At 32.8% G+C, this 27,849-nt stretch overlaps 14 protein-coding genes across 14 annotated transcripts; 5 read left to right on the top strand and 9 right to left on the bottom strand.

Moving 5' to 3' along the window:
• Nucleotides 1-1,932: 1,932 nt before the first annotated feature.
• Nucleotides 1,933-2,340, bottom strand: GO595_004538 (uncharacterized protein; the record flags this gene model as incomplete). Its single annotated transcript, XM_067917681.1, has 1 exon — nucleotides 1,933-2,340. The coding sequence occupies one exon, from the start codon at nucleotides 2,338-2,340 to the stop codon at nucleotides 1,933-1,935; it is 408 nt and encodes a 135-aa protein (XP_067775120.1).
• Nucleotides 2,341-2,980: 640 nt separating this feature from the next.
• GO595_004537 (vesicle-associated membrane protein 7) lies at nucleotides 2,981-3,595 on the top strand (the record flags this gene model as incomplete). Its single annotated transcript, XM_067917680.1, has 1 exon — nucleotides 2,981-3,595. One exon carries the CDS (start codon nucleotides 2,981-2,983, stop codon nucleotides 3,593-3,595), a length of 615 nt encoding a protein of 204 aa, XP_067775119.1.
• An 11-nt stretch (nucleotides 3,596-3,606) lies between these two features.
• Nucleotides 3,607-4,545, bottom strand: GO595_004536 (Clan SC, family S9, unassigned serine peptidase; the record flags this gene model as incomplete). The annotated part of the gene is made up of 1 exon (XM_067917679.1): nucleotides 3,607-4,545. One exon carries the CDS (start codon nucleotides 4,543-4,545, stop codon nucleotides 3,607-3,609), a length of 939 nt encoding a protein of 312 aa, XP_067775118.1.
• A 129-nt stretch (nucleotides 4,546-4,674) lies between these two features.
• GO595_004535 (ubiquitin-related modifier) lies at nucleotides 4,675-4,965 on the top strand (the record flags this gene model as incomplete). Its single annotated transcript, XM_067917677.1, has 1 exon — nucleotides 4,675-4,965. The coding sequence occupies one exon, from the start codon at nucleotides 4,675-4,677 to the stop codon at nucleotides 4,963-4,965; it is 291 nt and encodes a 96-aa protein (XP_067775117.1).
• A 2,818-nt stretch (nucleotides 4,966-7,783) lies between these two features.
• GO595_004534 (iron hydrogenase) lies at nucleotides 7,784-9,163 on the top strand (the record flags this gene model as incomplete). Its single annotated transcript, XM_067917676.1, has 1 exon — nucleotides 7,784-9,163. The coding sequence occupies one exon, from the start codon at nucleotides 7,784-7,786 to the stop codon at nucleotides 9,161-9,163; it is 1,380 nt and encodes a 459-aa protein (XP_067775116.1).
• A 1,032-nt stretch (nucleotides 9,164-10,195) lies between these two features.
• Nucleotides 10,196-11,416, top strand: GO595_004533 (Thioredoxin family protein; the record flags this gene model as incomplete). The annotated part of the gene is made up of 1 exon (XM_067917675.1): nucleotides 10,196-11,416. The coding sequence occupies one exon, from the start codon at nucleotides 10,196-10,198 to the stop codon at nucleotides 11,414-11,416; it is 1,221 nt and encodes a 406-aa protein (XP_067775115.1).
• A 361-nt stretch (nucleotides 11,417-11,777) lies between these two features.
• On the bottom strand, nucleotides 11,778-13,139 carry GO595_004532 (putative apyrase 6; the record flags this gene model as incomplete). Its single annotated transcript, XM_067917674.1, has 1 exon — nucleotides 11,778-13,139. The coding sequence occupies one exon, from the start codon at nucleotides 13,137-13,139 to the stop codon at nucleotides 11,778-11,780; it is 1,362 nt and encodes a 453-aa protein (XP_067775114.1).
• Nucleotides 13,140-14,584: 1,445 nt separating this feature from the next.
• Nucleotides 14,585-15,940, bottom strand: GO595_004531 (alpha-tubulin 1; the record flags this gene model as incomplete). The annotated part of the gene is made up of 1 exon (XM_067917673.1): nucleotides 14,585-15,940. One exon carries the CDS (start codon nucleotides 15,938-15,940, stop codon nucleotides 14,585-14,587), a length of 1,356 nt encoding a protein of 451 aa, XP_067775113.1.
• Nucleotides 15,941-17,140: 1,200 nt separating this feature from the next.
• Nucleotides 17,141-18,001, bottom strand: GO595_004530 (aldo/keto reductase; the record flags this gene model as incomplete). Its single annotated transcript, XM_067917672.1, has 1 exon — nucleotides 17,141-18,001. The coding sequence occupies one exon, from the start codon at nucleotides 17,999-18,001 to the stop codon at nucleotides 17,141-17,143; it is 861 nt and encodes a 286-aa protein (XP_067775112.1).
• A 2,595-nt stretch (nucleotides 18,002-20,596) lies between these two features.
• GO595_004529 (40S ribosomal protein S7) lies at nucleotides 20,597-21,148 on the bottom strand (the record flags this gene model as incomplete). Its single annotated transcript, XM_067917671.1, has 1 exon — nucleotides 20,597-21,148. One exon carries the CDS (start codon nucleotides 21,146-21,148, stop codon nucleotides 20,597-20,599), a length of 552 nt encoding a protein of 183 aa, XP_067775111.1.
• Nucleotides 21,149-21,582: 434 nt separating this feature from the next.
• On the bottom strand, nucleotides 21,583-22,494 carry GO595_004528 (DNA topoisomerase 3-beta-1; the record flags this gene model as incomplete). Its single annotated transcript, XM_067917670.1, has 1 exon — nucleotides 21,583-22,494. One exon carries the CDS (start codon nucleotides 22,492-22,494, stop codon nucleotides 21,583-21,585), a length of 912 nt encoding a protein of 303 aa, XP_067775110.1.
• A 1,116-nt stretch (nucleotides 22,495-23,610) lies between these two features.
• GO595_004527 (Dynamin central region family protein) lies at nucleotides 23,611-25,395 on the bottom strand (the record flags this gene model as incomplete). The annotated part of the gene is made up of 1 exon (XM_067917669.1): nucleotides 23,611-25,395. One exon carries the CDS (start codon nucleotides 25,393-25,395, stop codon nucleotides 23,611-23,613), a length of 1,785 nt encoding a protein of 594 aa, XP_067775109.1.
• Nucleotides 25,396-25,913: 518 nt separating this feature from the next.
• On the top strand, nucleotides 25,914-27,086 carry GO595_004526 (CLN3 protein; the record flags this gene model as incomplete). The annotated part of the gene is made up of 1 exon (XM_067917668.1): nucleotides 25,914-27,086. The coding sequence occupies one exon, from the start codon at nucleotides 25,914-25,916 to the stop codon at nucleotides 27,084-27,086; it is 1,173 nt and encodes a 390-aa protein (XP_067775108.1).
• Nucleotides 27,087-27,294: 208 nt separating this feature from the next.
• Nucleotides 27,295-27,750, bottom strand: GO595_004525 (uncharacterized protein; the record flags this gene model as incomplete). The annotated part of the gene is made up of 1 exon (XM_067917666.1): nucleotides 27,295-27,750. The coding sequence occupies one exon, from the start codon at nucleotides 27,748-27,750 to the stop codon at nucleotides 27,295-27,297; it is 456 nt and encodes a 151-aa protein (XP_067775107.1).
• Nucleotides 27,751-27,849: the final 99 nt, after the last annotated feature.

Below are 27,849 nucleotides of genomic sequence, written 5' to 3'. Positions count from 1 at the left end.
CCGTCACATCTATGAGGAAAATGTGATGTTAAAAAGTGCAAACGTTCTAAAAAATTTTATTTCAATGTTTTACTTTGCTTGTTTCTTCGAACAATCCAGAATCCTAGGATTTATGAGTCAAAACATATAAAAAAATATGGTATCTATTGCGGAAAAAGTGAATTTGAGTACATTATATATCATGGTATAACGATTTCAGCTATAATATAGTTCTGATATTCTATATCGTAAAAATAGTAGTAATAGGATTAGAATTTCTAACCTATCACCTAAAGCATCAATGTAAAACATTTTAATATGAATGAATACATGATATATTATATGAAATTTGAAATATATTATTGATTTAGCAAATATTGATATTTGTTCTCTGTTTTATAATATATCACATTTTTTATAATTTTAATAAGATTTTGAGCTTAATAATAATAGTTTTTATTCAGATTTCAAGCATAAATTTTGTAACAGTTTTATGTCCTGAGAACGATGCCATTTTCTGTGATTTACAAAAGCCGCTATTTGTCGGAACACAAATTTCAATGTTGTCTCGAATTTTGATATGTTCATCGGGTAAAATGAACTTAAACAATTCCGTAGATTCAAAAGAAGTAAAATTACGGTTTTGCGACACTTACAAAAAAAAGCCTCGACCAAAAAAATCGCTTTTTCATAGCAATTTTTCAGAGTATAATTCAAAGCCTATATTTCACTACCCATGATCACCACAGTAATAACTCCATATATACCCAACCCCATCAGCATTCCTTTAGAACCACCGAAGCAAGTTAAACGAGAAACCATGCAAAACAGACAAGAAGAGATGAAAAACGCAGATTCATTTCGAATGAATATTCAAGCCTTTATCAACTTTGCAGAATCACATCAATTTAAGATGTATCCAATTTCCTCTATATGTGAGAAATTTAAATTTCAACGGAGAAGATTTTATGATTTAATTAATGTACTTGAAGCAGTTGGGTGCTGTAAAAAGCCAAGTGTTGATTGCATAAATTGGGTAGGAATATCAAATATTAAGAAAACATTTACTGAATTGAAGGAAGCAGCGGAGAAAAATGTAAACTTATTTCCTGACAGCAAATGCATTTCTATATCATCTTTAACCGTTTCTTTTATTATGATGTTTTATGCCAATAAAACAGACACCTTAGATGTTAAAAAAATGGGTACTTTTCTCTCACGGAACAATGGCAGATACAAAACGACAGTTTGCAAGTTGTATCAAATTGCTTACATTCTTGAATCTATTGGAGTTATCCACAAGAGCTATGTTATACCAGGGGAAATCTCATTGGTGAAGGAATACTTCGATCTCGAAACAACAAAACCTCAAACTATGGATCCTTGCGAGTTTTTTTCAATCGATACTTTATTGAATCGACCGCGGAATTTTGAAATACACTCGAGCAACTAAAATGTATTTTCGGACTTGGCAGCCTGAGGTTATATCGGGATGTCTTTTTAAAAAGTAATTAAACATTCAATTTTTCTTTTGGATGTCATCTTTTTTTCTGTGGAAATAAATTATTTATTTCATTTTTTGTAAAAAAATGTTTACAACACATGTTACAGTACTGTAACATTAATTTGAAATTAGAAAGTAAATGAAAACGCAATCGTATTACAAAATATGATAGATGCACATTTGTTGGTTCATTTTTATGATTGTTACTCAAAATTTCATGTGATTTCGAGATCTCGATGATTTCAAATTTATCTATTCCATACCTCGTGTTGCTGTTACATCTAAAGATGGTTTATCAATGCCTTTGCAAAAACAATTGGCAAATGTAAAAAATTCAAATGTTCATTAATTTCATAATTAAAAAGATTTAAAGCAAAAACAATATAAGCAAAAATAAGTTATACCAATTATTTCATATTAAGTGAATAATGAAAAAAAATCAAATGATTTTATTTCTTTTTTTTGTCTTTCTTCTTTTTATCTTTCTTTCCTTTTTTCTTATCTTTCTTTCCTTTTTTGTCCTTCTTTTTGTCTTTTTTGTCTTTATTCTTTTTAGGTCTGACTTCTTCTTCAATTGTTTCAGATTCAGACTCTTCATCAGATACTTCTTCAATTGTTTCTTCAGTTATAATTTTTGTTTCTTCATGGACTTCTGTGATCTCAGGTGTTTCCGATTTTTCAATTTCCTTTGCTTGCGAGAATAGATATTCTCTAAAATCTTTAAGAATATTGAGGACTGTTTCCTTTTCAACTTGTATTTCACCTGATATCTCCATAGGTGTTTGTGGTTGCTCACGATTATTTTCGATATTAATTCGATTAATTTGTTCTAATATTTTGTCTTGTTTTTCATTCATTTCTTTGATTTTTGACAGTATAAAAATACCACCAGTTGCTGCTAGTGCATATGGAACAGAATAATGAAGAACTTTTAGGAAGCTTGTCATTTCACCAAAAATGGGGTTAAAGCAAAAGTGACATATATAACCGTTATATATTCAGGCACAGTTAGTGAATTGCTTCGTTACAAATAACGGCGTTTGTAAACAACGATTAAATAATACAAAAGTACTTTTATTCGCGTTTTCGAGTGCTCAAAGCAATGATCAATATTTTTATAATAATTCGGATCGACTATTTCGGTTTAAAAACCTTTTAAGGTTGTAGAATTCCCCAAAGGAAGCATTAAATATTCAATGATATCAGATACTGTAAATTAATATATTTTTCAAGCCTTCTTATTGCAAAACGTAAAAAAATTCATACTGTGCTAATGATAGCATTATTAAGTCTGTATATTAAGTCATGGTGAAAACAATGTGAATGTTTTCATTGCTGGACATGTGATATGAACAAATCGAAAATTGAGAGCTATCGAAAATCTTTCCGATTGAAATATTTCAGAAAAATTGTCTTGTTTTGCGATTGCCAAATAATTTTCAATATATTTTTTTGTGTCTTCGTCAAATGAGCGAGACCACAATTTTTAAATATGCAATGGTTGCTCGCGGAAATATACCTCTTGCCGAGTTTCCCCTTGACCAACCAGAAATACATAGCAAAGCAATGAAATTTCTCTCGAAGATAGATCCTTCTTCTCCACATTCAGTAATGGAACAAAATAATTTAATTTTTACTGCATACTCCGAAAGCGATGGCATTACCTTTATATGTTGTTGTGACAAAAATGTTGAAACCAAAGATGTTGGACTTTTCTTAAATAATCTTAAAAGTCAATGGATTCAAGCCTATGGTGCTTCCTCATCTACGATTCAAGCCAACGAAAAGAATGATGAATTCGGTGTTCCTATCAAAGAACTTCTCTCCCATTTTAATGAGAAATCGATACAAAAAAAGAATACTCCAGTACAACCAATCGAAACTTTACCAAAACCCGTTGAACATGATGATCCTGATGAAGTTCCCATTATAAATAGTAACCCATTTCCACTACAAGAAAACTCTCCACCCGAAATTCCAGATGATTTCCAAACAGATGAATCACTAACAACGCTGCGAATCAAAGTGTTTTGGAGGAACCATAAGACTCTTATAATCATTTTTTGTTTAGTATTATTATTATTGGTGACAATTCTTTTATTAGTTAAATAAATCACAAAATTTCAAATATTTTTCAGCATTTCGAAGGCGTTTTCGAAATGACGACTACTATTGTCATTTAATTCATTTTCTTCACTGATGTCGAAATTATCATTCTTATCGATATCGAACAAATTTAAAATAAACTGCAATTCAGTGATTCGAACTGATTTAGGTCGAGTTGAGTTGTGATCCCCTGAGGTTGTAAGAAGATATTTCTTACCACCATATGATCGATATAATTCACGTGCTTCACGGACATTAATAAATGTGTCATGAAAACAGTGTACGAATAGAGCAGGGCATTTTGCCTTTTTGACGTTGCTTAAAATATCAACATCATAAATAGAAAAGTGGTAATGTCGTTTAACACTCCAATTTACAACGGGCATAAGAAGTGTTTTAAGACCCCATAGGATCCAGCTATTACCACATAGATCGTCTGCTATGGATTTAATTGAACAATATCCAGAATCAACAATGATTCCAGTAATATCATAACCATCACTTGCGCACCATGCAGAAATGGCTGCACCCATTGAGCGTCCCCAAAGAATAATTGGACCAACTCCGAATTCTTTTCGAATGTATTCCATTGACGAAAAAACATCTTCTCGTTCATAAAGACCAAGAGTAATATAATCACCACCGGATTTACCACATCCAGATGTATCAATGCATAACAAATTAACACCTTCTGGACAAAGATAGTATACAAGATATGAACCTTCTTCTTGTGAGCTTGCATTTCCATGAAGATAAATAACGCAAGGATTACCGGGCGCACTGGAAGGTGACTGATAATAAGAGCCAACAATTGTTAGTCCTTTTTTATTTGGAAAAGAAACTGGATGACGAGTTACTGATCTTCCATTTGATAAAGTTACCTCATCTTTAAGATCGTTGTCATTATAATTACGGCGAGGTGGCCTAGCAATTATTTTTGAAAGAATTGTTGTCATTTTGGTTTTTCCGTTTAAAAAGGACGTTAAGTTACCGATCAAAACTGGACAAAACCGCCGATAACGGTGTCCAAAATAAAACATTCAGATGAGAAATAAAGTATTCAATCAAAAATCATTTTTTTGCTGATGGTTTTAGTGCACATTGATTTCGAAGGAGGCCTTCAGACTGATTTCAATGCACCAAATGGTATAGATTTAGAAGTTGAAGAAGGAACAAGAATCGAACAATTACCAAAAATTTTGGTCGATAAATATATCGAAGATCCAAGCAAAATTAGATTTACTGACTCAAATGGTAATGTACTTCCTGGAGTCCTTATAATGGTCAATGATATTGATGCTGCAATTGAGGGCGTTGATTCAGTTTTAAGTGAAAAAGATACAATCACCTTCATATCAACCCTTCATGGTGGATAACTAGAAAACAGTAAAAAGCATTTTTTACATATCACAAAATCTCATTTTATCATTTATTTTTTCACATTTTTTTGGAAATTGATTTATCAGATTTTTACTCAATTTTATACAAATTATTTTCAACATAAAATTTATTGTTTACTTAAAAATTATATGATATTGAGTTAATGAATTCTTTGAAATAGACACCAAACGGATCTTCTTCAATATCTGATATTCGAACTCCAGCTTCAAATGTAACTTCGTGTTCATTTTCTTCGATGTTAAATGCGTTTGTGAAATTTACCATGAATACGAATTAATAAAGCAAACAGCAATAAAGTAATAATGATTATTACGATCGAAACAGATACATCTATGACTGTTGCTTTATACGTAGCATAATTTTCAGGTATTATGTCATTCACATATATAATTATAGATGAATTTACATAATAATTATTGTAAAATGAGATTTCAACAATTGTGGATTCATAATAAATACCTTCTGTTTCGATATACGTTAACATTGAGTTGTATTGCGAAGCAGTAAATAATTTCTTATACGTTGAATATTAATTAATATTGATACTGTTTGTGTGAATGAAACTGAACGTGTGATTGTGAGTGAAAAAGAAATGTTACTTAAATATGTCGATTGAAAAGTACCTGAAGAAGATTTAGTATATGTGTTTGATTCAATTTTCGAAAATGATTAAGTGCACTTAAAAAAGAATTCAAAGAAAAATTAGAATTTGAGAATATATTTTACCTTCTGTTTGGATGGGGACACAGCCACCAATGATTGTTCCTTTACTTACATCAAAATACCGAATTTTTCGCCCTGGTATTCATTTGATACCATAACTGAATTAACAGAAATATTATCAAATGCATTATCACTAATTGTTGGTGTATTAGGACAAATCAGTTTTTCACAAATTCTTTCAATTTCTCGAAGCATTCATCGACGCTATATCAGGTCTCTTCATTTTTTGATTATGCCAACTCTTCAATTTGATAATAAAACTAAAACTAAGGTATATCAAATATATGATTATATGTTTATTTAAATATACAAAAACAAATTAAATGAAGCATTGTTTGAAAGTATTTTTAAAAATCATTGACGATCTTTAAATTTCAGATTTAAAATGACAATTTGGAAAATGAATTCTCTGATATTTCCTGTACAGAGTTTTCTTTGATTTCATCTCCAAGCTTTAGCATTGCTTCAACAGTGTTTGCCACATTTGCAAGGTTACAATTCTTGAGCATATTCTTTTGTTCATTGAATTCTCTAATGAGCATTTGCTTTTTGAACATTTGTTCTAAATTTTTCGTTCTTTTTATAATTTTCTGTTCTTTTTCACGATATTTTTTAATTCTCTCCGTTAGTAATCGTTTTTGTGCTTCCATAAATTTTAATTGACTTTTATAAACAGCTAAATTATCAATTGATTCTTGAAGTTGTTCTCTTGCATCATAATTAATTTTATTTGTTTCATTCAACTTATTTTTTTTCTTTTCCAGAATTGAAGGAAAGCTTTCGAGATTTTGATTGAGCTTATTGTGTTTCTGCTGAATGATTTGTAAATTTCCTTTGGATACAAGTAAATCCAATTGTGCACAATCACGTTGAGATTCAATTTCCATTAATAAGTTGCGAACTGTTCCCTTTTTTGATGTTTTCTTATAAAGAATATATTTGTTAAGTTCTATAAGTTGTTCCTTTAGGTTTGAAATAGTGTTTATATGATTTTGATTTTCAGAATTAAGATGCGTAATGTCATCATTAAGCATTTGTATAATTGCTTTTTGATGTTTCAGCTCTAACTCTTTCGAAGCAAGTGATTGAAGTTCTTTAAGATAGTTTTCATCGATTTTTGGATTCTTTTCAAAGAGTTTAATTTCTTTGTTGCGATTCACATTTTCATATTGCTTTTTGGCTTTTAATTCACGATTTTTTGCATCTGATAAAGAGCTTTTAAGAGTTTCATTGAGTTTAAGAAGAGCTTTAGTATCAAAAAGATCAAAAGCAATTAATCTTTTTGTTCGATCTATTTCTGTTTGAGTAATTGCATAATTGTTTGTTTCATTAACAAAATGAATTTCTTCCTCTTCATTTATTATTTTATCATTTAGATTTGTGGCTATTTTATTGATCTCATTATTTAATTCTTCAATTGCTTTTTCCTTTTCTTTTTTGAAAGATATTAAAACATCTAATTTTCGCTTTTTCCCATTTAATGCAGAAACTATTTTTCTATTTTCCATCTCAACTGGTTTCATCATAATAGAACATTGATTTTGTACATTGATAAATGCTAATTGAAGTTGTTTTAATTGATCATCTGTTGTCAATACATCTGTTTCTTCATCTCTTTGAAGAAGTTCTCTTAAACGAAAAACCTCAGACTCCTTTTTTTGAATTAAATTTCGAAGTCCATTTACAATTTTAATTGCTTCTTCTCCACCTTGATTTACCTCTTCAAACTCAACCTTCATAGTTTGAGTATAAAAATTTGTATCAGGATTTTGTGGATTTATGCTTTTTTTCTGTTTTTTCATTTCCCATTTTTTTCTAAACGTCTATTGCACATCCGAAAAAAGTGACGATACACAAAACGGTTTATTTTCAAGGTTAATAAAAGTGCCATTGTACCCTCAAAAATAAACATGTCAAAACTTCCAAAAGTGAATGTGGTTTTCTCCTTGGAACCGATATGTCCGGAAGTTCAAATTTTGATAACTCCCTTCTCAAAAAACACCTCACGCTATTCAAAAAGTTTAAAACCGAATTTTCGGCTTAATTTTCAGTAGGGCGGTCATCACTTTTATGCTTGCTTCAGCACCATCTCGCTCCTTCGCCAAAATCGCAAAGGACCTTTCCACCAACTCAATTACCATCGACCCATCCAAATGTGTTGGCTGTGGCGTTTGCGTTAAAACATGCAAGACAGTTGCCGGACAAGGTGTATTAGCTCTTGTTGATGTAAACGGCAAGAAGAGAATCGGTACAGCTAATGGAAAACCACTTCAAGAATCGACTTGCGTCAAATGTGGTCAATGCACACTTGTTTGCAAACCATCAGCTCTCTCTGAAAAGGACCAAATTTCTGAAGTTGAAAAGGTTCTTAACAATCCAAACGGTAAAGTTGCTGTCTGCCAAACTGCACCAGCTATCCGTATCAATCTTTCTGATGCACTCGGTCTTCCAGCAGGTACTATCAGCACAGGCAAGATGGTTTCAGCTCTCCGCAAGCTTGGCTTCAAGTATGTCTTTGATACCAACTATTCTGCTGATCTTACCATCATGGAAGAAGCAACTGAATTCGTTTCCAGACTTACCAAAGGAACAGGTCCACTTCCAATGTTCACATCCTGCTGCCCTGCATGGGTTAACTATGTTGAACAAAGTGATCCAGATCTTATTCCAAATCTTTCTACATGCCGTTCCCCATTGGGCATGCTCAGCTCAATCACACACTTCGATTTTGCTAAGCGTAAAGGCATTGAAGGTAAAGTCTTCAATGTTGCCATCATGCCATGCACAGCCAAGAAAGATGAAATCGAAAGACCACAATTCTCAACCAAAGGCTTCAAGGAAACCGACTATGTCATTACCACACGTGAACTTATGCGTATGATCAAGAAGCATAAAATAGATTTCAAGAATCTTCCAGATTCAGAGTTCGACGTACCATTCTCAGAAGCCTCTGGTGCCGGTGCTATTTTCTGTGGCTCTGGTGGTGTTATGGAAGCAGCTGTTCGTACTGCATACAACATTGTCACTGGCAAAGAACTTCCAGGAACTGATCTTGTTGCAGTCCGTGGTCATAAGGATGGAATCAAGGTTGCAAGCGTTGATATTGAAGGCACAAAAGTTGGTGTTGCTGTTGCACAAGGAATTGCAAATGCTATGAAGCTCATTAAGATGATCAAAGACAAGGATCCAAAGGTTGCAGATGTCAAATTTGTTGAAGTTATGGCATGCCCAGGTGGATGTGTATGTGGCGGAGGATCCACAAAGGCTAAGACTAAGAAGGCAACTGACGCACGTGTCGACGCTGTATATAAGATTGACACACAATCAAAGGTTCGTTGCTCACACCAGAACCAACAATTGAAGGAATTGTACGATAGATTACTCGAGAAGCCAAACAGCCACCTTGCACACGAATTGCTTCATACACATTACACAAACAAGAAGAAGTAAAAAAGGTTATTCAATCATAATTTGTCTTCGTAATTTGTAAATGCTGAATTTGTAATTGGGCTATTTTAAATCATTAAATTGGTTAACATAAAGAATGTATGCGATTTGCATAGTGTCTTTTTCTTTCTTATGTTGGACTTTTTTTGTAAATTTGATAAAAATGAGAAATTTTAAATTCGTAGTAACTTAAGAGTATATAGAAAAACGTTATTGGTATTCCGCTTGTTTGAAGTATATTGGCTCTGTAAGGCTATTTGAACAATTGGTTTCGAGAAACAAGACAAATGTCGGTTTTATCGTCATAATGCAAAAGGGTTCAACAAAACAGCCCTTGCATTATTTATACCCATACATACTAACTTACACAACCAAAATTTTTGGTATATTGTACAAAGCTCAAAATGTTTGTAAATCCAAAGATTATGGATTATTAATTTCAATGATTTTATATTGTCTATGCATGACCGTAATCACAATCATTGAAGAATGTTTTTCTCTCGTGGTTGGGATGAAAAACATTTTTTTTACACTAAGAATTTTGATAAATATTGGCCTATTTAATCCACTTTTCAATTTTGCAATACACATATATAATCATTTTATTTTGCCAAAGCTTAATGATTCAACACGATTTAAGGAAGTAGAGTTACCCCACAATAAAATCAAATTGATTAATTACAAAAAAATTGTTAATATTTATAACAAAATTTTCGACACGTTACCAAAACCATATACAGGCGAAGACAGTAGCCCTTCAGGTGAAGATGAATACTTCTTAAACCTGAGAAAAAACTAATGATTTATAAAGCGACTTTTTTTCACTTTTTTTCACATAACAGTTAATTTTTTCACAACAATTTTATGCTGCTCTTTTCTCTTTTCCTGAGGATAAAAGATCCACTTGGCCAATATACCACAGTAGTGCGTATTGATGAGAAAGAGCTTCAAAACAAAATTTCTAAGCAAATGACTTCAGTTGTTATTTATACAAATTATACTTCTCCATTGCTAGACTTTATAAATTTCGGTGTGATGAAATATAAAAATTCGATTGATTTTATTATTGCAGAAAATAGTACTAAAAAATCAAAAAAAGGTTATCCTTTAATTCAAGCATATAAAAATGGTAATGTTATCGATCAATTTGATGTATTTGGAAGTGACATTGCCTTTGCTGATTGGTGTAGAAAATTAAGTTATTCAGATAAAAGTGTTATAACAATTTATCATCCAGAAGAACTTCGTCTTATTTTTGAAAACTCATCTACTGTTCTTTTTGGAATTGATCTTCAAAGCCCACCAAAAGAGTATCAAAATGATCTCAAATATTATCAAGTTTCATCATATCTTTTTTCTTTTTTTAATCTTTCTGTTGTCTCAGGTCTTTATGTTTACAGAGGAATTGACCGACAACTTATTCAAGCAACCAAAAATTATCATTCCTATCTCAAAACGCCGATTGTTAATCCAGAAACAACAGATCTCACAAAGCGACCGTTTTTCGCCGGTTATTTTCTGACGCCATACAAAAAGGAGGCGAATTCAGAGGAAATGGCGGTTATCAGGCGGTTAGCCACAGAGTTTCCAGAAGATTTTTATTTTTCACCACTTACAGGAGCCTTATCTTCACTTTTTGCCATACTTTCCAAGTTAAAATTCATGTCATTTCCGTTATTTGTTGTTTGGAACACGACTCATTTTGATGAAAAACGGTTTATAATTAATGATCAAAATTCTTTAAATTTCGAATATTTGAAGAAGTTTTTGACACAAATTAGAAATAACGAGATCGAGCCTACACCAGTTTCGGAGAAAGTTAATCCTAAAGTTGAAATGCAATTAGTGCGATCTAATTTTGCTTCGAAACTTAAGTCGAATTCACTTGTTTTATTTGTTGGAAGAGAAGACGAAAACACTGAAGAATATATGTTGATACTGAATTATATGAGAAACATTCTGAATAATGTGCATTTCTTTGTGTATAATGTGTCTGTGAATGATGTTCCAATCGATTTCGATATCGATGACAACGTTCCAATGTTTGTGTATTTCGCTGACGTTAAAGCGCCTGTTTTCTTGAGAACAAGCAGCATAACAGTTGAGAAACTCGTGGGCTTCGTGGTGGACAACTCAAACAGTGCTGTGAAAAGGCCTTCCGCGGACTTGGAGCGAATTCAAGACGACGTCAGAAAAGAGATGAGAGACAGGAGGACAAAGAGACAATTAAACCAATACGTAGATGACGAACTTTAGAAATAAATAAATTTATCTTTTATTGTAACTTTAATTTTCGTTTCATACAAATATTTGTATTCATAAATTCCCAACGATAGAATCGAATGAATGAAAAATCATCGGATTTAAATTCAAAAACTGAGGTGTGGGAAAGCTCAGTTCAAAACCCTTTGAACAAACTTTTTCAATTTGAACTCAAAGCATTCAAAAGTGTCGCATGGATGAAGCTTTAAAATCACAAAATTTTTTCATTTTCCTACATCAGCTAAATAACACACTTCAGTAACATATAAATAATTACTAACCATGACAATTTGATATAAATTTCAAAACTTTTCCATTTTACGATGCGACAAATAATTTTCATAGCAACTGGCGTTTATACATCATTAGGTTGGTCATCCTGCGCGGGGTCAGCGAGCGGAATATGGTCCTCATCGCGTTGTTCCTTCAAGTGTTTATATCTCATTATAATGAAAACAATAACGAAAATGACAATAACTGCCACAACGACACCAACGATAATGCCAACGATTTTTTGGAGATCTGACATTCCCTCATCGGGCATAATATCAGTACCTTCTGCACGTGATATCATTGCACCTCGAATCCAATCGATGCGGACATTATCAATACTTGTGATGAACTGTATTGACTTGGCGTTAGGGTCACAGCCAATGCCACGTTCGAGGAAATTGTCCGTTATGGCCATTTGGAAGCAATAATCGCCTGCATATGAAGATTGACCATATTTGGATATCAATTCATCATAACTCATATTGCAGATTTCAACACCACTTCTCTTATGGTCATTGATGGACGAAAAGTTTTCTTCTAATTGGAAGTATTCGGTTGGATATGCAAATCCACTTGTTGCAATAATCTCATTGGTGCCAGCGGCAAGTGGAATATCGATGCCTGACACAAAGCAATATCCGGATTCGCATTTGGATGGATTTTCAGGAAATGTATAATTTGATATTAATTGATAACAATGATTGTAATCGCCACTGCCATTGATACTGATGCCACCTGTTTCGCTGTAGCCTTTATTGAAACATGGTGATATGATTTCGGATGTATTTTGAGATTTGGCGATAGATTGTGTATGATTATTTTTAGAGTTGGATGTGCCAAGTGTGCTGTAATATGTGAAGACAGTGATTGTCTTGTTGTCATAATTTACTTTGAAACGATTATCTTTGTATTTATCATCGGTTGAATCAGTTGCATATGTGAATTGAAGATTTCCACCATATGTTGCAACAATGACTTGCTTATCTGTTCCAAGATAGCCAAGAATGGAATTGACTGATATCCAGTAGTAAATACTTTCTTCAATTTGGTTAAGTGTTTCAATGTAACTATCTTCGATTTTGAAATCACAGTTTTCTTTTAAGTAGGTTCTTACCTCATCTATAAGGTTTGTTTGCTCATCATCGTTGAGGCTTCTGAATCCATTAGTTCCAAATAAGTAAAGATCTGAATTTGGAATTTGTTCTGCTGGAATAACTTTTTTAACTTCTGTAAGTAATGGCTCAAGTATTTTTTGAATAAGAGTTTTATCATATGCAGCATAATGAAGCGGGGTTGAAACAGTTCCATTTTCTCCGAGATCTATTTCGGTAATATTAGTATGTTCTTCCCAGCTAAAAACATGAACAGTAGTTTGCGTAGCACCTGCGTCGAATAAAACACCATAATTGATGGAGAAAAAGAAGGAAAGAAGAACCGACAGCATTGCGAGTTATTTGAATCCGGCAAATGTAATGTTCAGAATTTTTCAATTGAAGCTTGTGTTGAAGAACCGTCAAAAGCAAAAATTCCGTTTAAAGAACGTTAGGCCCGTGATGAGAATAGATGTAAACATTGAACCTTTTTTAGAGGAAATTTGGAGGAAAATTGGCTTCACTGACGAAGAAATAGAAGAAGAATATGAAAGGCTTAATCAAAGTATTGCAAGTTTATTAAAGAAATTTCTTAAAAAATCATATGATCATCAACAAAAATTAATGGAAAATATATCTTTAGCAGAAAATGAAATAAAACAAATTAAAATTGATAGTGGTGATGAACTAGAAAATAATTTCGATCACTCTCTTTCGTTAAGACAACAAGTAGAAAATCTAAATTTTCAACTACAAAATTTAAGAAAAAAATATATTAAAAATCAAGATCATTCTGACCAGGAGCTTGAACATTATTTTGATTTACTTGAAATTAATAATTCCAAAGATTTAATTAAAGAATCAGATTCTCAAAAAAACAAACTCATTGTTCGTGTGAAATCAGAGGTAGCAAGAAGATCCGTATTAATGAAGAAGCTTATATTCAACATTCAAGAAATCAGAGATCAACTAAAATTCGATCCTATTGAATGCGTTAATTCTTTAAGTGATGAAACATTTCGCAAACTTGAGTCAGAACTCTTTTCCCTCAAAAAGATTCAATCTCGAAATAAGTCCAAAATCAATAAAATAATTTCAGAAATTAGAACTCTTGAAAATGATATGGAAATAGATGAAGTTTTCCCAATTGACGAAGATCCAAATGATTTAAGCTATTCGCGAATCAAAAAACTGTCAAAGAGGCTTAACGGTCTCAAAAGTGCCGATACAATTTCTCAATCGATTGATCACTTCAAACTCGAATTACATCAATTATGGAGTGAATTACGTATTGAAATTCCTCTTAAAGAATATGTACCAGAGTATTATAGTGATTTATGTAATCTTGAAACATTATATTCATTAAAAGATAAAATGAGAAAACTTGAACAAATCAAAATGAAAATATTAAATTTAACAAAGAAAAAAGAAAAAACACTTCAAAACATTGAAATCCTAAATAACGATGATGGCGGGGAATTCATAAATATTGTCAAAAAAGGTGTTTTAGTCACAAAGCAAAAAGAAAAAGTCCGAAAAATTCTCAATGACAAATTTGAAAGCATAAACAATCAAATAAAAACAACATTAGAAGACATAAAATAATGCTACCACTTAAATCCATTCCAACATATTTATAATAAATTGTTATATTAATCACATACATTTTTAAATTCAAAGTATTTTGAAACTGAAATTTATCATTACAAATAATTTCCAAAATTTTTTTTGTCAAAAAATTATTAAAATTTTAAAATCAAATGTTTGATGTGGTGATTAATTTTTTACTGATGGAAGTTTACATTTCGTCATCTTCCTCTTCTTCACCATCTTCGACTGATTCAGAAGCAACTTCATCATAATCCTTTTCAAGGAGTGCAAGATCTTCACGTGCTTCAGGGAATTCGGCTTCTTCCATACCTTCACCAACGTACCAATGAACGAAAGCTCTTTTAGCATACATAAGGTCGAACTTATGGTCGAGTCTACTCCAAGCTTCGGCAATAGCAGTAGTGTTGGCTAACATGCAAACAGCGCGTTGTACCTTAGCGAGGTCACCACCGGGAACAACAGTTGGAGGCTGATAGTTGATGCCCATCTTGAAACCAGTTGGACACCAATCGACGAATTGGATTGTACGCTTTGTCTTGATCGTAGCGACTGCGGCAGATACGTCCTTAGGCACGACATCGCCACGGTACAATAATGTGCATGCCATATACTTACCGTGACGCGGATCGCATTTGACCATCATATTCGCTGGCTCGAAAAGAGAGTTAGTGATTTCGGCAACTGATAATTGTTCGTGATATGCCTTTTCGGCGGAGATGACTGGCGCATATGAACAGATTGGGAAGTGGATACGTGCATATGGAACAAGGTTTGTTTGGAATTCGTTGAAATCGACGTTGAGTGCACCATCGAAACGAAGAGATGCAGTAAGGGAAGAAACAACTTGACCAATCAAACGGTTCAAGTTGGTGTATGTTGGTCGTTCAATGTCTAATGCACGGCGGCAGATGTCGTAAAGTGCTTCGTTATCGACCATGAATGCACAATCAGAATGATCAATCATAGCATGGGTGGCGAGAATGGAGTTGTATGGCTCGACAACCGCTGTTGAGACTTGTGGTGCCGGATAGACTGTGAATTCGAGCTTGGACTTCTTGCCATAATCAACTGAAAGACGCTCAAGAAGAAGTGAACCAAAACCAGAGCCTGTGCCACCACCGAAGGAGTGGAAGATAAGGAAGCCTTGAAGACCAGTGCATTGGTCAGCGAGTTTACGGATACGATCAAGAGTAAGATCAATGATTTCCTTACCAACGGTATAATGACCACGGGCATAGTTATTAGCTGCGTCTTCTTTGCCGTTGATGAGTTGATCTGGATGGAAAAGTTGACGATATGTACCAGTACGAACTTCATCCATACATGTTGGCTCGAGATCGACAAAGACTGCACGTGGAACGTGTTTGCCTGAGCCTGTTTCGGAGAAGAAGGTGTTGAAGGCATCATCGCAAACGCCGATGGTCTTATCTGATGGCATTTGACCATCAGGTTGGATACCGTGCTCAAGGCAGTAGAGTTCCCAGCAGCCATTACCTATTTGAACGCCGCATTGACCGACATGGATCGAAATTACTTCACGCATTTTGAAGAATGAAATGATAAACGCACGAAATTGAGACCACTTAAATATAAACGGACGAGATAATTCAATAGTTTATAGCCATGAATTGTTCTTGGTTGCTTAAGCAACTTTATCTATTTGTATACACATGGATTTGTCACTTTTATTTTGGAATAAATTCTCTTTAAAATTTTCTCGAAGTCGCTCCATACCCATCAAATATACCAGCACTCCGGGTCATTTGTTATTGTTTTTGGAATTTTTATCTCCCCACTTAGTTTGTTTCAACGTCACTTTCCTGTAAAGTAACCAATGAAATTGAATACTTTACTTGATTTTAGAAATATGTTTTAATAATTTGGAATATGTTTTAATAATTTTATATATGTTTTAATAACTTGGAATATGTTTTAATAATTTGAAACAGCACTTCATATAGCAGTTAAAAATAATAATATAGAAATAGTAAAATTACTTTTAGATAAAGAAGGAATTGATGTTAATGCAAAAAATATTCATTTGAATAATTTGGAATATGTTTTGATAATTTATAATATGTTTTAATAATTTGGAATATGTTTTAATAATATTTGACAGCACTTCAAATTGCACAAAAGAAAGGTTTCACAGAAATAATAAATTTACTCCTTGAAAAAAGTACAAACGAAAATTCTAATTCAGATTCCTCTTCTACAAATATCAAATCTTCATCTTCAATAAGAAATAGAAATGAAGCGCATATTGCTAATAATCAAAATCAACTCAAAGATTGAATGTATGCAGAAAACAAAAGTTGATATAAACATACAAACATATGAAAATCATCGAAATGGCAATATACAACATAACAAATATCCCCACAAAGCAAAACGTAAATTTATAAACACAATAATATTATAAAGTGCATTATAGAAATAGTAAAATTTTGAATACAAATTAAATAAAACCGTTAACGTAAAATAAACGTTTATTGGGGTAACCCCCGCAATATTAACCGCTTTCATTCGATTGAATAAACATTAACTTTATTTTTTATGAATATTATTTTAAAGTGGGATGGATAAACATTATCAGTTCAATGAAATGTTTGATAAATGCAAGATTAGCGAGTGAGTATAACATTTAAATCATTACACAGAAATTTCATGATCAAAATTAACTTTATGATTTCATGTTCAACGTTTTTAAAGAAAGTACTGTTTTTTGGAAGATATTGTTTAATTAAAGTTTGTGTTCCTCAAGGATGTAATTGTTGATCCTCTTGACTCTTGCAATTTCATAGTGATTCAAAATCTCACTGTGCCCTGTGTCCAAGGTTGCGATTTCTTCCATTTCTTCTTTTGTCAATTCGAAATCCCAAACATCAAAGTTTTCTTCCATTCGGTTTTTGTGGACAGTCTTTGGAATTACCACAACGCCACGTTGTATATTCCATCTTAAGGCAACTTGTGCAACTGTTTTATGATGGTTATCTGCAATCTTCTTCATTATTGGATTTGTAAAGAATCCATGGCCGCCTTCAGCAAATGGAGCCCACGCCTCAGGTTGAACGCCGTATTCCTTCATTACGCTAAGGGCATCTTCCTTTTGGAAGAATGGATGACATTCAACTTGGTTAACAGCTGGAACTATTTTGTTGTGCATAATAAGGTCAACAAGTCTGTCTGGATAGAAGTTTGAAACGCCAATTGCACGAATCTTACCTTCAGCATACAATTCTTCCATTGCTCGCCATGAACCATAGTAATCACCGAATATCTCATGGATAAGATACAAATCAATGTATTCAAGTCCAAGACGATCAAGTGATGCTTGGAATGCTTTCTTTGTGTTTTCATATCCTGCATTTTGTACCCAAACTTTAGTAGTAATAAAAAGTTCTTCACGTGGTACGCCAGATTCTTTGATAGCTTCGCCAACAGCTTTCTCATTAAGATAGACTGCGGCTGTATCAATCAGACGATATCCTGTTCGAATTGCATCAAGAACAACTTGCTTACATTGGTCATGATCTGGAATCTGATAGACGCCAAAACCAAGTAAAGGAATTTCAACACCATTGTTGAGCTTTGCTTTTTGCATTCCAAAAAATGAAGTAAAGAATTCGTGTAATGCTTTCAAAATTTATCGGATTGGTCCAGCCAATAAAAAAACAACTTTTTCACATGAAAATTAATGTATTGAATTATTGATATGTATACAAATTATTGAATGAGTTTGTGAGTTTATACTTAATTAAGTATACTTAATTGATTATTCAACAGATGTCAATTTTTTCTGTGCATACCGATGAAAAAATGGTACTTTTTGGTGGTTCATCGTGAATGCCTAACTGTAAGGCATGGCCTAGTATCTACAAGCTTTTCAGAAAATAATAACTCCTATTTTATTGGGCCAAAACCCACTTTCTATTTGTTAATAAATGAAGGATTCGTAATCTAATGCATTTTCTGTTGAACTATCATAAATTTCAAATAGGCTCTATCCTGGAATATAAATTTGCCTAATACATTTTATATTTATTCTAAAAAACTGTCAATCAGAATTCCTAAAAATTTGTAGATAAACAAATATGTCCAAAAATGTGAAGTTAATTATTTATACTGCTTAGTTTAAAAACGCGTATCAAATAAATTACACATGTTTCAAAAATATTAAAATTAAAATTTTAAATATTTAAATTATCTATTTTAGTATAGTGTTTATTATTATTTAAAGCTTGTTAGGCTTCGACAGTAATAACTGATTTATAAAGAAGACTAACAATCTCATCTAGATGTTTTTCACCATTCTTATTTTGTTCCTTTATCAATTTCTTTGTCTTTTTCATCATCTGCTTTTCTTTTTCATCATTTTCTTTTTTGAGGGAAGCTTCTAATTCTTTGAGTGATTTTGCATTTTTGGTTTGAATTTGCTGAATATACTTTTTTGCTTCATCATGTGTCTGACTATGAAGTTCATCTTGTCTTTGGATGGCTGCGTCTAGAACTGCATTTACTTTTTTCTTATTTTCTTGAAGATCTTTGATTACTGAATCCATTTATTTTGTCACTTTTTTGGATGATTGCAAATGACAGTGACTGTGAAAAAATTGACTAAAGACACATATGCTAATCATGCTAGTGATTATGATTGATATGATTTTTTTATAGTTGCAATAAAGATTAAGCCAATCTTCTGGGGTTTAAAAAAAATTCTTAAAACGTTGATTTTTTAGACATTTATTGCTTTTATTAAAAAAATTTATTATGTTGTAGTAACCAATCTTTAGTTATTTTAGAAAAAATTATTTTTTTGTTCTAGCATCCAAGAAAATAGGTTTATTTTTCTTTTGCACAAGATAAAAGCTCCACTGATCAAAGCTGTATTTGTTGGGGATCATGACGTTGGTAAGACATGCTTCTTAATAGCGTTTAATTGTGGTACCTGCGTGTGCAATGTGATCTCTACATTCCTACAGTTCTTGATGGACTTGGAAGCAAACTAATAACCTTAGAAAATCATGAATCTTATATGTTCCAGGCATTTGATTCGCCAGGTTCTGAAGAGCATAAAAAATTGCGGCCATATATTTATCTGAATCCATATACAGATGTTTTTATACTTTGTTTTTCACTTGTCTCACCAAAATCATTTAAAAGTATTCTAGATAACTGGATTCCTGAAATAAAGGAAAGTTGTCCATATATTTTAGTTGGCATGAAAAGTGATCTTCGAGATGATTATATGGATGAATATCTTTGTGTTATTCCAACGAAATAAAAAATATAATCAAAGCACATGATTACATAGAATGTTCATCATTTAAACAACAAAACATAAAAGGAGTCATTCATTCCGCAATTCGTGCTGCTGTAGACAGACGTGAAAATGGAAACGACAACAAAACAGTCAATAATAAAAAGAAAAAGGAACAATGTTCAATTAGTTAAATTAAATGATACATTTGTTTCTCATGATGCAATATATTTCCTTGTTAAAAAATATGAAATTATGAAACTTTATAAAGTTGATTTTGTATTTGCTTGGAACAAAAAGCTTGAGAAAAAAGTCATTATCTCATACGTAAAGATTTAGATATTGTTGAATTTTTTCATTCATTACTATTTTTTCATTTGCGACGTGTATTGCATAAATTTCTGTAAGAGCAAATTGAGTTGATTTAATATATTTTAATAGAATTTAATAATATAATAAAAATTAGAGTATTGATATATAATTAAAGTATATTAGTATTAATAAAAAAAAATATTCATTAATAAAAAAAATAAATGATTATTCACATAAAAATTATTGAATTATTAAAAATGAAATTTTGTGTTTTAAGTATATTAATATATCCCTTTTGCCAAAACATTCCATACGAAGGAGAAAAGCTTTTTGTTACTATATGCCCATTTGATTTCTTTTTCTGTTTTACAAAAAAAACATATGTTGCTTGATATAATTTGCACAATTTGTATCACTTGAAGAAGCATTAATTCTTTTCTCCAAAATATACCTATTCTTACATGAAAATAGCCAAATATATTAAGGTGCCAATTTCATAACAATTTTTATATTACTCAAAATGTGATATTTAGTTGTTTTGCACAAGAAAAATCAAAAATTTAAATTTATAATAAGATCAAGAAATGAAGTTTGTTGGAAAATTTTAATGAATTTTACGATGTTTGTTTAATGAGTTGCAACTTCGAAAACTGTCTTAAGACCAGTTAAGCGGTGGTATGCAGCAGCGAAACCGTTAAGACGATCTTCAACACGTGTCTTGTCATGTGCGTCAAGAGTTACATATGTTGTTTGCTTGCCATCGGTGTCATAGTGAGTACGCTTGGCAACAATGGCAGTTGGGTAAACAACATCATCAAGAAGTCCTTCATGAACAGCACGAAGTGTACGGCCTGCATTACGGATGGCCTTGTAGCGACGGCCTGGTTGTGGTGTCTTTGGAAAAGCACGACGTTTAGCAACGATGACAACTTGTGAATTTCCAAGCTTCTTTTCAAGTTCTGGAACAAGAGCACCTTGGATTTGGTGGTAGGCTGAAATTTGTTTGTATGGAACTTCTACAATAACAACTTTGAGGCCATTGATTGAAACTTCTTTGGCACCTGTGATCTTAAGGAGATTCATAACTTTTTCGTTGGCAGTACCTTTAATTTCGCTGAATGCAGTGGCAACTTGTTGCTCAAGAGCTGTTGCTTCACCCTTTTTAGCTAAAACGCTCATTTACAGAAAGGGCCATGCATAACCGTTAAACCTTCTTTTGGAATTACCCTTTTACCCTTTTTTAACCGATTGAAAGTGGAAAAACCTCATACAGAAGTTATGAAAAAAAAATCATTTGATATTTACTATAACAACAACAATAACTGAGGAAGGACAAAAATTGATGTTCTTTTGGCTAATCTAAATATGTACTAAAAAAATTTTTTTTTTAAAAATTTCATCATAATTCGAAAAGAAAAAATGTTCACCGTGGGGTTCGAACCCACGCCCTCTCGGACTAGTGCCTTAAACTAGCGCCTTGGACCACTCGGCCAGATGAACTTTCGAAAGCTTTTATTATATATGTAATAAAATATATATTTTTAATAAAGCATCACAAAATTGTCTTTATCTATTAAATCACCACAATGTTTTTCTCCAAATAACTATCTATTCTATTTATTCATTATAGATTTAAACACGCTTTTGAATTTTTCTATTTCAGTTGATATGATAAATATCAAAGAAATCATTTGCTGATGAAGTCTATTTTGTATTTCGACATGCCCATCAATATCATTCGTATTTTCGAACTGTACAACAGCTTCATTGAACTGTCGAATCAAATATGGGTCTTCAAAGTTTAATCCGATTGCCTCGAATGCAAGCGCAAGAGATATTCCGAGTTCTGTTGGCCTTAAGCTTCCTGCGTTACGCTTAATAAGTCCATTATTAGCAAGTGCATTAATGCAATTAATTGTTTCTTTCGCATTTTCCATCAAACCATTTTCTTCATACATTTTAATGATATCGATTTCACTGATCGTTTTCGGTAATGTTTTACCTTTGTTTAACTTGATAGATTTAATTGTTAATATTTCTCCATCAAATAAATGATTAGGTTTTTGTTCTGGATATTTTTTATAATTAAAAATATTCAGCCATTGAGGCGATTCGAGTTCCTTAACGGTTGTTTTGAAAATTTCTGAACCTATTGAAAAAGAATAAACGGTCTTCGTAAAAGTGGCATTTTGAGAACAAGTTGCTAAAAAGTGACGCGCAATGAGTTGGTACAATTTAAGTTTTTCCGAGCCAAAATTAGTGTCAGGTGGTACCTTTGTTGGATAAACAGGGAGCTGAGATTCGGACACGTATTTTCCTATTAGAGGTGGATTGATATTTTGCCTTAATGAAGCCGAGATTTGGCTTAAAGGTTGAAATAATGCAATTGTTCTTACAGTGGTTTGGAAGTCGAAATCATCAGGATATGTATCACAGTTACTGAATGGGTATGATATGTATCCTTCTTCATATAGATCATTTGCATATTGAAGTATTGTTTTACTACTAAGATTCAAATATTTCATTGCCAAAATCACCATTTTTGTGCAGTTTAGTGGCAATGGTTTCTCTTTTATCACCTCTTTTTGATTTATTGCAACTTTCACATTTGTAGATTCCGCATTTCTCAAAGATAATGAATAAAGAGCATATGCTGAAAGCTGACAAAAAAGATGCTTTCTAGCCCAGTTAAAAGTTATTTGTTCTTCTTGATTTGATTTACTTGCTTCGACTTTTATTTCGTGGAAAACTTCTGTTTGAAAAATGTTTTTTTCGATTTCGCATTTAACAATTTGCGCAAGAATCGAAAATTGTTGAAGAGAAAGAGATGGCGATCTTTTACTTGTTTGGTAATCTTTAAGAACATCACCAATGACAAAAGAAAGAACTTTGGAAATTCTGAAATTTGTTAATGTTTTGAAGTTGAAAGAGGCTGCTTTAAAGTCATTTATTTGCGATGGAAATTCCATAGCTTTTGTAATGTGATGATGTGATAATGAATTGAATATTGGCCGAAATATTTCGAGACGATTATTACAATTTAAACAATATGTTGCCACTTCTTGAGCCATTAAATCTCCTTCACAAGTGTTCTCGAAAAATAAATAAAGAAGTTCGCTTTTGGCCGAGAAGTCTGATAAAGTTTGAAAAAAAGATTTTTTAGACGGGATCATTTGTATTTCCTTATTAAAAATTTCCAAGGGTACATTTTGGTCAAACTCTATTACAGGTATTAAGATATGACCTTCAACAGATGTAAGCGCAAAATTGATATTACTATCCAGTAGATTTATTTGAAATGTGTAAACCGGATAATTTTTTGTGTTTGAATCACTAACTGCAAAATTATTATTTGACATAATTGCTGCAATAACTTTGGCAATTTTGGGAGTTTGAGCTATCCCAAAAGCCTTTTTTTCCATCCTAAAAATGGGGCGCCCTATTCAATTTCAGCAACAACAAAAAGAAACATTTCATACACATTACTTCTTCTTGTCAAGCATTTTATTCTCCATATAATCGAAACCTTAAAGTTATGCATAAAAATAGTTGAATAATTAGAGATTTCCCAAAATAAAAAGAGTTTTTTTAGTGTTTAATAATTGAAGAAAAATGATAAAAAAATCGAAATCTTAGATTTATTAAGCGTGTGCTTTCCTTACCTCTGCTAGAATAGCTTGTGCATGCTTTAATGCTTCTATAAGTTGTACACACTTGTTTCGTTTCTCTCTTACAATTGGGTCCTCATTAAGATCTGGATTAAGAACAAATCTTTCCACAAGGCGAAGACGTAAGTCATCAACAGAATCCGTGAGAAGGTATTTAAATATTGCCTTTGGAATTGAGTCCATGACTTCTTTTCGTACAACGACATAATATCTGTGAACCAAATCGATAAGTGCTGACACATTGTTCATGACAGAGCCAAAGTCAATCTTGATACCCTGGAAATCTGGGTGAGATGTGTTAATGTAAGCAAGTTGAATATCGATTAATTGATTAATGAATTTCTCGGCTTCTTGTGTCGCTTGAATAACACTGTCTTGAGCCAGAAGTACAATGTTATCTCGAAGGGAGCTGAAACGAGAGAGTTCTGGAACATTAACTGAATTATGAATATCAATTAATGCTTGTTTAACTTCTTGAACACAATCAATGGATGGCTTACGAAGCTTTTCGATTTCGTGATCAATTAAGGTCTGGAATGTTTGTTGCGGGAAGAACATAGAGGTATTAATACCCGCATTGTTTGCAATTAATTTCTGCACTTTTTCAATTTTAACCTCTTTAACCGATGGAATTGAAAGCATTTTTTGAGGGAATTCGTCAACAATAATTGAGATGATTGATGACCCGCCCTCGAGACCGTTTGGCGACAAATTGCTACTTGAGCCATGAAGGAGACCGTTAAATTCTTGCATGTATTTGCTGACAAGATCAAAGAGAAGAAGTTCCTGTTCTTCGAGCGAAATACCAATCGATGCACCATATGTTTGAAGTTCGTTTTTCTTTGCTGCTAAAAGATCATTAACTTGTGCATAAAGTGATGGAATTTTGGATTTAATGTGTTTCATTAAAAGTTCATTAAGAGAACGTGCAAGATATGCAGTACCACAGTTGTCTGCAATATCAGCATATGCTGGATTGCTTGTAAAGAATTTGCGCTCGCTTTCTGCTGCATCTTTAACTTTCTTGTTTGAATTGATATCTTGCTGTGAACGATTGACAACACCAATATAACCAAGCTTTAATGGATAGACACGATTGAGAAGAACATCACGAGCATCTGTGCCTTTATCCATGATATCTAATTTTGTCAATACACCAATTGTACGATTACCTTCTGGGTCAACTTTACGAGCAGCAATAAGAGAATCAGAGTTTGCAAGGTCGGTATTAGCAGGTGTAATTGCAAGGATAATAGCATTGCTTGGTTTGATATAACTCATGACCATATTCTCTATTTGCTCTGAAATATCTTTGGGTTGATCTTCGACAGCGATTTTGGTTAAACCAGGAAGATCAACTAATGTAAGATTGAGAACTGTTGGTGAATAAATTCTTAAATTAATTGGAACATCCTTAACACCTTTGTTTTTACCGCATAAACGATCTGTTTCTGCTTCAATCTCTTGGCGAATCTTGGTGAAGTCAGTATATTTATGACCTTTATCATGAAGAAATTCACCCCATTCACGTGGGTTGTTACCTTCTTCAATGTGAACAAGCTGTAAAATCAGTGGACGACGTGTACAGATACCAGCATTACGTGGAAGGAAATCTTTTTGAACAATAGCTTCTAAAACAGAACTTTTACCTGCAGATTGACAACCAACAACAACAATCTGTGGGAGATCTATTGCATGTGACCCAACTGTTGAAAAAACGTTCTGGAGCTTGTTTAAAACAGGAATTAAGTTTTGCATGGTTAATTATATAAGCGGTTTGGTATAACGATAGGTTTAGTCGAATCTAATTTTCGGTAAACCGTTATTTTTTCGGTGGTCTATGTAAAGTAATGAAAATTGGTTGGGGGTGCCCTGAAATGTGGTAATCAAATAATAATTTGTATTTTCTCATATAATATATTCTGTAAGATAATTCAAAACAGAAAAAAATGAAATGCTGAAAAACATTGTATCAAAAAACCAGAAATATAGAACAAATCAAAATTAAATTTTATGCATTTTTTAGCATATTTTTGCTGTATTATTAAAAGTCATTGTGTAATAATTGGGAACTTCACCAGAAAGAATTAAGTGATTTCATGAAATTACAAAAAATTCTTAGTATCATAACATCAACCGCCAGGTAAAATGAAATTTTTATTTTAGGTCATTTTATGATAAGGTAAAAAATGTAAAAAGGTTCTTCTTCTTCTGGAGTGGTTTTTTGTTTTCATGGAGACGATGAGTTGTAAAGTTTTCAATCGTTGGCTCCAAAAATGGGTGAAGATTCTTCACAACGAGTATTTAATGTACGAGTAATTGACAAAATAGCAATGTTTTTTCTAGGAGTTTTAAATAACACACCTTATGTCATTGGAATTGCATCTGCTCAAAGAATTGCAGCAAGTTATCAACTGGATTCTTATCTTGGAATAGTTCTTTGGGCCAACACTATCAGTGGAATTTTCTCAAGGTTTATCAACAATTTTATGGTTTCTGCAAATGTTTCATACCTAATCAGTTTCTTTATTAATATTGTAATTATGTTATCAGGTTTACTTATATGTGCATTTTCAAAAGTGTTTTGGTTTACATGCATTGGAGTATTTTTTATAGGTTTTTCTTCAAATCTTGGCGAAACAATAATTTTATGTTTCATAACATACAAAAGAAAGCAAATTCTTCTGAAGCCATGGGGATCAGGAACAGGTGGTGCTGGAATTGTTGGTGCTAGTTATTCTCTTATTTGTTCTGCACTCCAAATATCTATTTTTTGGTCATTTATTGCAGCTTCTCCTATAGTTGTATTTTATGGTCTTCTTTTCTATTTGATTGTTGCTCGTTCGCCTGAAGAAAACGCTCAATCTATTGAAACGCATCTCCTTGCCTCCGATTCACCGCTGATCACCACGCAAGAAGAAGAAAAAGTGTCAATGTGCGACTGTCAATATTTGAAAGGGTCGTGGTTCACAATTATGAATTGCGGAGCCGTTTATTTCCTGGAGTACGTTATCCAAGGTGCATTTGCAGATAATTGTCTTGTTAAAGAAGAAAAGAAGAGGTATCAATATATGTACCCACTGTTGAATCTGATGTATCAGATTGGTGTTACTATTTCTAGATCATCATTGATATTATTTACTTTTACAAAAATTTGGATATTGACATTGTTCCAATTAGGAATGTTCATCCTGTGGCTATTCCATGCATTTTACCATTTCATGCCAATTGCTGTTATGATCCCATTAATGATTGTTGTTGGATTATTTGGAGGATGCTCATATGTCAATGCATTCAATATTATAATGAATAACCCAGCTCTAACAACAAAGCAAAAGGAAATGGTAACAAGTTGGAACTCATTCTTCACATCTGTTTTCATCGTTCTTTCCACTTTATTCACGTTTATTGCAGAAAGAACATTTTTGATTCCACCAAAGATTGATTAGAATAAGAATTGTTACTGAAATATAACTATTAAAGCGCACACTTTCATAATTTTTTTTTTCTTTGAGGATAAATTGTCATCAAATAATTTGTCATAAATTTCAAATTCAATGAAACTCTCATTATAAACACATAATACACATTTTAATACTGACTCATGAGCATAGTAAAAGAAAAATAACGATAAATTATAATCGATGGTACTATTTATCACTCGCGATACTTTTGCAGTGTTGGGGGAGGAGGTGGCGGTGGAGGTGGTGGAGGAGGAGGAGCGCCTCCACCTGATGAATCAGCCTTTGGTGCTTTCTCTGCTTTGGCAGGAGGAGCTGGAGCACTATCCATAATAAAAGAATGGAAGTCGTTGCATCCTTCTGTACCTGTTCTAGCTTTCGATGGATATTCTCTCTTTGCTTTTTTGAATGGTGGTGGTGGCCTTGGTGCCTCAGGAAAGGTGTAAGTTGGTGCTACTGGTTTTGGAGGTGGTCTTCTGCATTGCATTGGATCTCCTTCATCTTCGTCGTTAGCAGGCATTGATCCTGGCATTGGCATTCCCGGTACAAAGAGAGCAACTGGAGGAGGGCCACCACCGGTGCTTGGTGGTGGAGGTCCAGGAGTTTGGAAGGTACGAGCAAGGAGCGCCCTTCTTTCCGCGAACGTAGACATTGCCAAATGCTAAAAGTATTGAATTTTTTTTATGATGTTTATTTCGTCACCGCCACAACCGCCGCCAAATTTCAATGTGATCTGTGCTTCCTTTTGAAT

The sequence above is a fragment of the Histomonas meleagridis genome, assembly GCF_020186115.1.
Source record: "Histomonas meleagridis strain 2922-C6/04-10x chromosome Unknown contig_27, whole genome shotgun sequence".
NCBI lineage: Eukaryota > Parabasalia > Tritrichomonadida > Dientamoebidae > Histomonas > Histomonas meleagridis.
This window is presented reverse-complemented; position numbering and strand designations above follow the sequence as displayed.